This window comes from Aulonocara stuartgranti (assembly GCF_965226115.1).
Source record: "Aulonocara stuartgranti genome assembly, chromosome: 19".
NCBI classification, from domain to species: Eukaryota; Metazoa; Chordata; class Actinopteri; order Cichliformes; family Cichlidae; genus Aulonocara; species Aulonocara stuartgranti.
In genome coordinates, this window is record NC_138955.1 from 16,250,391 (window position 1) to 16,262,871 (window position 12,481).

Sequence of the window (12,481 nt, forward strand, 5' to 3'; positions counted from 1 at the left end):
CCAACATTGGTCATTATATACTGTATTTTGCAGAGAAAGAGAGTTACAGGACTCTCTTATTTTAACTTCCAATAGTGTTAAAATACTACACAGGTCATGAGCAAGATTTTTTTTAAATTTTCATTGTAAGTGGGGCTAAAGCAGTTAATTAAAAGTAGTCCAACATAAATGTAAATGCTGTAATTTGATTATTTTAATAAACCGTGGATGGATTCAATGCTGGCGTGACCACAGTGCACACGTCTGCTGTTGCTCACAGTGGTCCAAGGGGCCTCTCAGGGAGTTTGTGTGTTCGCTCAGACACGTGAAAAATTAGAGGGAACATTGATAACAAGTCATGTTTAAATGCAAAGAGGTGTATAAACAGATTGTGAGTGAATAAGAAACACTCAGTGCATCATGGGAAGCATAACTACTACTGCAGCATAACTAAGGGAGGATTCAGGGTCACCTGATCCAGCCAGGTCAGGGAAGAATGGTTGCCCTGAACTGATAAGAAAGTGACAGTAACTCAAAAAACCACTGTTTACAATCTAGGTAAGGATGAGGAATAGCATTTCTGAATGCACAACACATCCAACTAGGAAGCAGATGAGCTACAGCAGCAGAAGACCACACCTGATGCCACTTCTGTCAGTCAAGAATAGGAAACTGAAGTTACAATTCATATGGGTTCAACACAACGGCACAACAAAAGACTGGAAAACTGTTGCCTGGTCCCATGAGTCTCTATAGCATTAGCTGTGCATTGTTTAAATGTCACAACTAACTTAAGTGTTCTTGCTGACCATGATCCTTCCTCTAAGATATATTTGGCACCATCACATTGCCTGGCAATTACCTAACAATGGACTGAAATGGCACTTTTATGGCAGAGCAGGATATGGGCATGTACTTGTAAAATGTACAGGTATATCAACATTTCCAATAAATATTATTCAGTAAAGCCAACTTAGCTTCACTGCTATTATTGCAATATTATACACCTGCTTTAACTGTGAGACTGCATGTGTCTGACAGCTCCTAAAAAGACTGACACAGCTCACTACATGAAAAATGAAAATGGGCAAAATAAATGGTAAAGCATGAAAAAAGTTCAGAACATAACAAATGGAAACGTTTAAGTGAAGCATCTTGTGCAGCATCTTGTTTGGAGAGGTTTGAGGAAGAGCCTGCTTTACTTTGACAGTAATTCTCAAACACAAACCAGCCCAGGCACATTTCAGACATGACTTGAAAATTACATATTTTTAAACAAAGAACAACATCAAAACATATTTGTGCAGAAGCCATTAAGCTTAACTCTTGTCTGGCATTAAATGGGTATGGTCCTTACAAGCACATCGCTGTTTGTCTTGAAGACAAGCCTGGGCGTGTCCTGAGCAAAGCTGTGCAGGGGTAATTTCCCACCGAGGCCATCGTCGTCTCTTGCCTGGGGGGGAGAAATAATGGCTTCTTTTTACGAATGGACAAAATAAACACGTGAACAGAGGCAACAAGGAAACAGAAATGGGGAAAAAAAACAATGAGAAAGATGAACAGAAATGGTGACTGTAAAATGGGTGAAAAGCCATTGGTTTGTGATCAAACCAATGGGCGGGCGAGGGGTGAGGGGTTAAGGATCCTCTGAAACAAAACAGCGAGTGAGTGTGCAGGTGTGTATGTGCAGTTCGCGTGTGCAAGACATTTAGTTTAGGCAGTTAAAATGCTGCAAACAATTGTGCCTATTTAACACCCATCAATCTAAGATACAAGGTGTGATCAAAAAGTTCTGAGAACAGGTCAATGAAAATCAAAAGGTTTATCTGATTTGAATTTTGGGTGATCCCCCCTCCAACAACATCTTCTTGTGCACCTCAGCTTTTATGTTTAGATCTCTCAGTGAGTGCTATTCCCATTGTGTCCCCTCACACCTGTACCGTTCCAGTTGGTGTGTAATCCTTCAACTTGATTTTCAGTGAACAAATATCATAGTGACATGTCCAGGTGGAGAGCAAGGATTGTGCTCATGTGGCCAAAAAGGACTCACTCCCTGGTCTTCCTGAGACCTCAGGACATTACAGCTAAACCCCATGTTGATGTCTCAATCCGGGGACTTGAATTCAGGGTGCATGCCGTCAGTCTTGCTCCTCACCTGACGCTCTGCCTTTAGAATCTGAAACTATGCACTCTTCAGCTCTGTCAATGATCTTCCAAATGAAATTCCCAAGTTCATGTTCACACTGTTCAGCCTGCAAGGGGCCCAAATTGGACTTACACTGAGAAATGCTGAAATAGCACTCATGCTGAAAACTGCCAGGACATACCCGAGAAGATGACCTTGAATGGGAAATCAGTCTAATTTAAAACAGGCAAGCTTTTAAAATTTTATGGAGCTCAGTTCTCAGAATCTTTTGATCCTACCTTGAAGGATGATTCAGGAGATTCAGAGACTTGTTGAAGGTTGAAGCGTTGTCTCATTTCTATGGAAGCCCGTTTCCGCCACTAAAAAAGCAACAAAACAAAAAAAAAGTATCCATAACTCAAAATTTCAAGTTATTTTCTTGAAATTTCGAGTTATTAACTCGAAATTTCGAGTTAGCTCTGCCAATCAGTAATCTACGAGAATGAGGTCACTTTCTTGTTACCCGGAAGCATGTGGCGCAGAGTAACGCGCACTAAAAACAGGATCGCAACAAATTGGCTCTTTCGCGAGTATGTTGGCTGATAGTAACGCCATGTGATTCAGCTAATAACACAAGGATTTCATCATTTTTGAAGCCACGCTGAAAATACTCAGCAATCTGTGCATTCATGACTGGATGTAATACTGGTAGCTTAGCTGTAGCATTTGTAGCTGAGGGCTTCAGCTTCTGGGTAACAAGGAAATGAGGTCATTCACGTAGATTACTGATTGGCAGTGCTAACTCAAAATTTCGAGTTACTTTTCTCAAAATTTCGAGTTATGGATCCTTTTTTTGTCCCTAAGTGGTGGAAACGGGCTTCCATACATTTCACCTCATTTTAACCCAATTTTTAATTTAAGAAAAAAAAACAACAACACCAAAAATGTCTGAAAGACATTTCAGCCAATACTTTTTCTACATGAATAACTTGCTTCCATTACTTGCTTAATAGCTTGTCCCTTTGAATATACTGCCAACTGCAGCACTGAGGCTGATATTGTTTTCACCTTGCAGGTCAGCTACTTGGATTTTCCTGGAATAATCCTTTGCCTCCTCCCAGGTTTACTCTTCTATCCAACATTTTTAAATTTAGCTGTAATGTCCAGACTTTAATATAGTAAAGGTGTGGTCTGTGACCTTGTTGTGGTCACTGGTTTTAGGGCACATATACAGTGTTTTAGCTTAAAATCAAAACCAGCTATTAGAATCAGAATACTTTATTACTCCAAGGAAAACTATGTGGTCACATTTGCTCCAAGGCAGCAAGAACAATAAGTGTCAATAATTTGAGTCATTAGGGAGTTAAATTTCGGTGTGGCCGTTTGCTAAAGTTTCTGATATATTTGGCTTGGAATGATAACAAAGACAACCTCAAAGAGCTCCCTCCACTCTGCTTGCTGTAATGACTGAATGACATAACATGAGGTTGGCGTAACTGTACTGGAAGGTGGAGGGTGGTCCACCTTAACAGGTGCCACGAGCTAACTAACCCAAAGAGCGAGGGAGATGTCGTGCAAGTACAATCTGCTCACACCCACACAGCCATTATGCTAGCTAATGATATCAGTTCATGCATTTCAATGAACATATGTTTTTGCTTTTTTTCCCGCAAGTGGCTGAAATCAATCTTTCCTCTTCTGCTGATAATCTTAATGGCGGAAAGCAAGCTCGTTAGTTTTTTATAAACCTTAAGCCAGAAAAAGTTAACAGAACTCAACAAAGAAGGCAAAAAGATGTTTTACTGAATGAAACTAACTTGACCTGAGAAAATGTGATTTGTGTGTATTTATGTTTGCTAAACTTAGCATTTATTAGTCCTACCATTGTTGATTTAATTATAACATAAGTAGTGTCAAACTGCGAAAAGATCTGCATAACCTCCATCTTGCAAATTGTCTAACGAGAAAGATGGAAAATAACTTTACAAGTTTTATTTTTGTTTTCACCGAGCAGACGATCCACCTACTCACTTCACTCATGGTGTCAGCATTCCTAATCTAGCTAAGTGTAATCATCTCAGAATGGAAGAAAATGACACAGAGACTCACACAGGAGTTCATAAAAAATATATAATTTGTTGATCTTCGGGTTTCAATAGGCGGAAACATACCTCGACAAAAACGAGCTAACGCTCTAACCGGACAACAAAACCAAAGAGATGTTCCCAACAGGCATAAAAAACATTTAGAAAAACTGGTGTCCCTGCCAAGTCTGTTCTTACCATCAGAATCAGGAGCATAACCTCCATGTGTAATTTTAATACTGTCACGGCTACATTTTGCTATATAAGGAAACACGTTTACCTTGAAGGATACGGCGGGGGAAAGATGTGACGCCAGAAAAGGCAAACCTCTAATGTTTTCCCTCGGGAATGATGGCGGTTTAGCTTATTTTCTTAAGCTATTCATTTGTGTGTGAGCGTGTGTGAGCTGAGGATGCTATAAACGTAAATAAAATATGATGAATCTGGGATTTGTGCATTAAACATTCAGTGCATACACAAATTACTCCATATTTATGGGCACACATTCTTCATGAATCAGATTAGCTCAGGTTAAATGCATCTGAACATGCTGCAGACTCCAAATATGCTAAAGCTGATTAGAAAGATACTGGGGCTTAAACTGTAGGATTTACAGTAACCTATCTATTAGTTATACAACCTCAAATAACGATAATGTGATTAATTTGCCCGAATAGCTATTGTGCTTTTACTTTCCATGGCAATGCTTTTAAAATACAAACTTCCTTTACATGTTTGCGCCAGCTGGAAAAGGAGCCACCTTCTCCTGCACCCTGTGAGTCATTCATTATGTGCAGTGTGAAAACTGAGGCAGTCAGTGCTGCTGTGCCAGGTGTGGGCAATTCTGTTACAAAGAGGTTATTGGAGAAGCTTTGTCTGGCACGGTGCCCAATGGCTCCATTGTGTTTCATTAAATGAAATGCACTTTTATATAATGTAGACCCCAGTGTGATCAAATTAGTTCATATTTTACAGCCAAGGGGTGCTGAGACACTGTTATCAGAAATTGAGATTTAACCTCGATTAGACATGTACATCATGCCGTTTGCAGCCCCGAAGCTGACATTTCAAATTGAGCCCGTGCACTGACAGAAGAACCGCTGATTTGAGTAGCGCTCTTTCATATTATGTTCCCTTTAAATTGCTCCCTGCAACCTTTGATTTGTCATGGGTAATTTGGCCTCCAGCTCTCTTCATCTCTCGATGATACCAAAGGGCAACTCTGGCGTATATTTTACATTTTTAGTCCAGAGACTGATTGAGTTTGCCTCCACTCCCATCTGCTTTCATCACCTCCAGGTAGGGTTTCCCATTCCAAGCCTGGTGCAAAGATACTGCTGTCTTGAGTCACGAAGCATGCTGTTGTTTGTACCAGAAACGACACAGTGTACAGATTTGACAGAAAACCTTGTTTTGTGAGAATTTACAAAATAACAGGCACATTTTTTGGGGGGGTATTTTTACTTTGATTTTGTTTTCTCCAACCTTTCATGACAGGGTTTATGAGGTCATGGTTATTTAGAAGCTGTGAGGTGTAGGCTGACCTACATATGGCTCCAGAGTTTGGGTACGGACACATCGCACTGACTCAAAGTCAGGTAACCACACATAAACAATCACATAATTTTAGGCAGGCATTTGGACACACACACACACACACACACACACACACACACTCTTTCTCTCTCTCTCTGATACACAAAAAGATGCACCATTGTGCTATTATTCTGCCTCCAGTTTGTGCTCTGACCCTCTGGCCCAGCGCCAGTTCATTTGCATATTGTACTAATGAGGTGTTGGCACTGCGAACGAGGCGTGAGGCACACACAGGGAGCCACACAGATAAAGGGGATGGGACTGAGATAGATAGCTAGACAGACAGATAGACATGGATAGATGGCTAGATGGACAGACAGATAGATAGACGAATAAATAGATTGATAGTTAGTTAGTTAGTGCAGGACATCGCACGTTGATTTCCTCTCTGCCGGCTCCACCGTCCTGACGGGACGTCACACCAGCTGCCACCACGCAAGCCTCCATCTGGGCATGCATACACGTCCAGGTGTGTGTGCCCATCACCTCCCAAAGAAAGGCGCTCGTAGGCAGGCTTTTCCAAATCCAAACACAAACACAGCCGCGCGCACTAGAGCTCATCCCAAATCCTGAAATGAAGGTGCAATCCTGGCACTATGCAAATGTCAGGCAAGGAAGTGAACGGGCGCACCCCCCCCAAATCAAAAGACAAGTTTGCCTCTACTCTCTGCACCTTGGAAAGACAAACCATTCGATTTTGTTTGCAAAGCATCACTGGAGATTTATGCATGCATGAGGCTCTGATCTTTACACTTAAATTTTTACAAGGGTGTGCAAGTGGGAAGTGGTTAAAAAAAAAACAACAAGAAAAACCCTCCAGTCACTTTCTTTACAGCAACATATGCATCAATGTTCCTCTCTTGAACATTTATGTGGCTCTAAATGTAACTTTTGCATATATAATGTTGCAGGCCAGTTTCCTTCTACTAAATCTCTATTTTTTAATGCAGCAAATGCTCATCTTAATATATCTGCTGTGAGCTGTGCAATGCTAAATTGCACATCGCCACTGTACCTGCAAATAAAACACAAAGTACATTTTATTGCACTTTTCATGTGAGTTGAGTGCAAGTTTTAGAAATGACACCAACACATTCTAAGTTCATGTACGTGGCTTCACTTTTAGTCTCCTAGTTAGTCGGAGTTACTTTTGTCTTTATTTGAGCTGAATAGCTGGCAGCTATGAGATAATCACCTTCCTCTTTGTGCCCTGCAGCTGTGTCAGGCAGGCCTCAAGGCTTCGTAACTGCTAGACACTTTACACACTTCATCGCGCACTCAAAATTTCCACAAGGAGCTGCATTCGTACACGCAGAAGGAGCAGTTACATACACACACGTGCATGCTCACACACCCTCGCCCCCCCTACGCGTCTCTCCTGGGCGCGTGCCCTCCTCGGCAGGCGGTGGAGATGCAAAAGCAAATTGCCGGAGCGGGGAGGCTGTGTGGAAGCAGACGTGTGCGTGTTTGAGGTGAATGTGACATTTCTGGGCTGACATGAAGCGGCACTCTGCCCCCTCGCGCCTGGAGGGAGCTCCCAGGGAAAGACACTGATGGAGGTCTGGGGTCTCCAGGGGGGGCATTTCATGGTGTGAACAAAAAGCCTCGCACTGCAACAGAAACGACCCGTGTGACACAAACTGGAGGCTTCCTCCCTAGCCGCTTCATGCTTTTACGAATTATGTGGCTCACGTGCATGCAGTTTTGCTGTTTTCTTCATAAAGACTTATAAAGAAAAAATGAAATTATATATACAAGAAAGACTGCATGATTTCAATTTTGCTTGAAGAAATATTCACTGCAAACCCAAAGAAGTTAACTTGTATTTTATATTTATATTTCTAATATAAGTTTTAGTTGATCTATTCCTCACAAGTAATCTCACACAGTAACAGGTTCTACAGACCATCACCCTGCACACTCCTATGCTTGAAGCCTTCATAAAAACAACCAAACCAGCACAAACGCAAAGATAATGTAACATACATTTCAATGCAATGTGTCATGCTGTCGTGGTCTTCAGTGTACGCATCAGTTGAGTTTGGTCCCTGTTTAATTTTACTGCTATTCTTTTTGATATTTCTATGTTCATGTGTCTCCAGCTCTTCCGTCTCTTTGCCTTCCTCTGTCCTATCCTTCCTCCCTTACATCCACTCCGGTTTTATTTTGGTAATTACCTTTCTTTGCATATCTCCAGTACCCAACGTCCCATTTTTCCCTTTTTCTCCTTCCTTTTTTCCCCACCTGTGTCAGGTTATGCTCCTTGTAATCGACTGCTTTCACTCATTGTTTTTTCTTTATTTGATTATTTATTTTTCATGCACTTTTCTCTGCTTGTGGTGCTGTTCTGGTTTTCTGTGCCATAAACCTCATAAACCTTTTCCTGTTCAATTTGTTTGGCAGAAATTTGTTATTTTTCTAATTGTCTCAATTTAGAAAGCTCTTCAAACTACCTGCAGTGCATTTTTGTCACGTTTCCATAAATCCTTAAAATATACACCACATACTCCTAATGTTCTGCATTTGGTTCTGCTGAGGATCTTTTTGCTAGAAGTTGAGACATGTGCAGCATGTGTAGCATGCATAGTTTTGTAGTTCTCACGTCTAAAGATAAAACTCGCAAAGCAGTTCATAAGTTCAAAAAAGCGATATAGATAAGCTGAAAAAGGCTATAATTCACCTTCAAACCTGAATATGTCAGTGACACCAAAGTGAAAAGTTCATTTTCTGCAAACCAGAGGGGTGAAAGTGTTTAGATATAGTATTTTGCCAGAATAATGGTCCACTCCAGCAGCATGGTGGTGCAATGATCACTGAGCAACATGCCGGTTTGCATGTTTTCCTGGTGTTTGCATGGGGCTCCCACAGTCCAAAGACATGCTTGTTGGGTTAACCGATCGTTCTAGAGTGAATGGTTGTAAGAGGGAATGGTCACCTACCCAGGGCGTACACTGGAATAGACTGCAGCTCTCCCACAGCCCTAACAGTTAAGAAAATGGATGGATGACACTGATCCTCATCTTCTAATTTCCACAATGTCTTGTTTTCAGTGTCTATTTACCAGATTATTATTTGTGGAAGCATGCCTGACTGCTGTTCTGTACCAAAGTGAACACTCTTTAGATGCTGACTTCTAGCCTGGAAGGAAAATTCTACTTTTTAAAGAAGAGAGAACATTCATATGTATATTGAGGGGGAAATATGTTCATGCATCACAGTAAACTGCACTAGACAGAAGAAACAAAAAGGAAAGAATGCGCAAAGCACTGTCAAGAACAAAACACGTAGACTATTTGTACTAAAATACCTCACACAAACCAAAAAATTGACCTATTAAGTGCAGTAGTTCAGTAACAAAACAGTGCTGGGAAGCACTGGACTTCCTGCATTCTGTCTCTTACAGATTCACAAATTTTTATAACTGCTTTGCATAAATGTTTTATATATCTCATGACTTAAACCTGTAGGTTTGGCAGATTTTGATAATTAGATGGAGTATTGTGCATATGATGGCTTAAAAAAGACATACACAATTAATATCCGATCTTAGGCATTTACCCTAATACCCTACAACCTTTGCAAACACTAAGAATGATTACTTCACAGGTAGCAAAGTGTTTTCCAAGAATTTCGCATAAAAAATGTCCTCATCATGCCTAAAACTTGACTGCCAGCGTTGGGCCGTAACTCGCTTCTTGTTTCTCTCTGATTAAAGTAATTCATTACAGCACTCACTACATTACTTTTGCAATACTCAGCAGGGTAGCCTGAGTCACACTGTCACATAACTGCCAGCTAACAATACAAACCTTATGCTACAGTCCCACACACTGGCACAAATCCTTATTCTAACAAGGAAATGCACAAGATCTTTGTCTCAGTGTTTGGGTATCAACACAAAGCCAAATGCCGAGATGAAGAAAACCAGCTCAAAGAGCACGTAACAGAAACATGCTGTGGCCTGTGACCACAGTGATTCTACTGCAATAACATTAATGGGCAGAAATGGAATCACTTGCTTTTGTTACCTTTGAAAATTCAGCTCTTGACAGGATGTGTGCACATTTGATGTTATTTTTTTCTAATGGCAATCAAGAACAAGAACTATAAGTGTGATTAGTAAGTGTAATGAAATTTACTGAATTTAACTTAGTAATGTATGACATTAGTCAAACAGTAAAGTGTAATATGATTACAGTAAAGTGGAAACCTAACACTGATGACTTTACTTTGATGCTTTGAGAAAACAAAAGAAATAAGTACAGTAAAAGCAAATCCATCAAATAATTCCAGCTATTTTAGAAATTTGGTGTAATTATCTCAAAAATGTACAATAATGTCACAGAAATTGCAAATATTGCAGTTTAAGGTTTAATCAAATGATTTCATTGCTTTAAAATAGGTTAAACTTTTTAAATAAACCTGCATATAAGCAAAAATCCTGCTTTCTTTCAAGCATGCGAGCAATATTTCTTTATTTTGTACAAAAATTAAAAGATAAGAAGTAGATGCAAAATTACAAACTAAAGCCCAACTGTGTTTTGAGGAGCTCAAGCTGAGAAACTCAAAGCCAGCTGAGGATGGAAGAAAAAAAAAAGATTGTTGGAGCTATTGCAACAGCAACAAGCAACATTTCATCACAGTTGATGCCACAGCAAAGCATTTGTTACAGCTTCCTGCATTCAAAATCCAGCCCTAAATGATTTGTAGACAATGTGTTTCGCGTACATGCAAAGCAGAGCCTGCTCTCATTCCACCTTTTTTCACACTCACGGAGCGTAATCCATCACTGCTAATTGCCTAACTTAATCTTGGCACTGTGTCCAATGAGAAAGCTTGTTTATCGGCGTATGTGTGGGTGTCAGATAAAGTAGGAAAACATACAGCTGCGTGTAAAAGTGTGACAGTTAAGCAGCTTTTACCTCCAGCTGAAACTCCACCCTTAATTCTAGTTTAATCCTCCAAACTGTCCAAGATTGGAGCTGAAAACTCGGTGAACTTTTCCGTTGGTTGGCATCTTTCCACTCAGATTTGGTTTGTGCAGCGTACACCACGCAAACCGCCATAATGTGCGCACGGGGAAGGGACTAGGTTGCAGCGAATTACCAAACAAGAAAAAGAGCCAAGTGGTGCCTCTGAATCAATAGCGAATGGTCAAAAAGAGAATGAAAGTGAGCAGACAGTGTGAGGTGACAGACAGAATAATTGAGTGCTGCGAGCGGGGAGGAAGCTGCACCTTCCATACAAACTAATCCAGGAGCTTAAGGCGCACAGTAAACAGGCACATAAGTGATTAGCCCGAGTTAAACTATCAATCATCTTTCGCCACACTCAAATAGGCACTACAGAATGTGGAGTTATGTAGAGATGTGAGAAAGCAGCAGCCATAGTCACCCTAGGAGGGGATTGGGTTTCATGGATGAGGCAGCTGAAGATATTTCATGCAACATAATGCCAGAGCCGCTGCCCACCCCCTGCATCCCCCCTCTCCTTCCCCCATGTCTCCGCTCCTCCAGCCAAAGCACACGTAGACATAAGATACTCTTTTTTTTCAAGCCATGACATTTTTTTTAAGCAGGAAAAAAAAGCCTGGAGGCTGTGTTGTTGTGGCCAACCTTGTGGGTGCATGAGAAAAGAAACACATGGGTATCATTTACACAAATGACCTGCATGAATGTGCAAGAGCCAGACAAAATATAGAATCTGAGCTGCTGTGGTAGAGCAGGCCTTTTCCCAACATGTCTGACTGGCTGAGAACATGCTGTATGTATATAAATGAACATATTACCATAAACTACGCATGATGTGCACTAAACTACACATGACATAACTGACTATGTTTGTATATTTTTTTCTCTGCTGCTGCAAAGATAAGAGAAAAATGCTCAGCAAAAACCCTTAACTGTGACATGCACAGCTTAAGATTTAAAAATATCCATAAATCAGCATTTATAAAGTAATAATGCGTGCTACATTAGGTTGGATTTTACTATGACAGCTGCAAGATTTATTTTCTAGATTTGGCTACTTAACTGCCAAACAAAAGACGACAGCTACACATTTATTGTTTATCTACCTGGAAAACTATAGAAACAGGCTGGCTAACCAGGCATCGCACGTACTTTCAGTTTTGCTAATTAGTACTCAAGTACTCATGGAAACAACTTAATCTTGTAGTGGATTTTGTTTTGGATGGGTCCACTTATAACCTCCAACATACAATACATTTCCACTGAACAAAAAAGCTGAATATTATTGGACCTAGTGCCACACTTGGATCTCCATCACAGAAACGCTCACCCCAAAGTTAGAACCACTAGCATTGGTGTCTATGGAACTGGCTACCATAAAAAATTGAGGAGCACTCTTTAGATGCAGTCTGTAATGATATTTGAGCATCCTTAAAAGGCATCGCTAGTGAACTGACTCTCCATGCGTTTGTGGTGAGTACGTGTTAAAGGAAAAGGTCATAAAGTAGTGTTGAGTCATTGCTTTTGTCCTACGATGATATATTTTTATCCCAATTTGAGTCATCACTTACAAACTTACAAAGCCACCCATCTTTAGAGCACGAGGATTCAATGGACAGTTTAAAGAGACAAGATCTCAATCTAAACGAATACCTGTGAAAGATATTGGGTTGGCACTCCAGTAGTAGAGTTCCCAAAACTTGCATAATAATTGCCAATGTGCATTG

The 12,481-nt window shown here is 40.6% G+C and overlaps 1 protein-coding gene across 2 annotated transcripts in view; it reads right to left on the reverse strand.

Annotated features, from left to right (window-relative positions):
• Positions 1-12,481, reverse strand: part of sobpa (sine oculis binding protein homolog a) — a 63,828-nt gene that overhangs the window by 16,431 nt on the left and 34,916 nt on the right. The window contains exons 6-7 of one of the 2 annotated variants that reach the window (XM_082517120.1): positions 2,404-2,484; positions 1,337-1,432 (exon numbers count right to left, since the gene is read on the reverse strand). In XM_082517120.1, coding sequence (XP_082373246.1) covers positions 1,337-1,432; positions 2,404-2,484 — 177 coding nt within the window. The remainder of the gene's footprint in view (positions 1-1,336; positions 1,433-2,403; positions 2,485-12,481) is intronic. The other variant, XM_082517121.1, reaches the window with a different exon arrangement.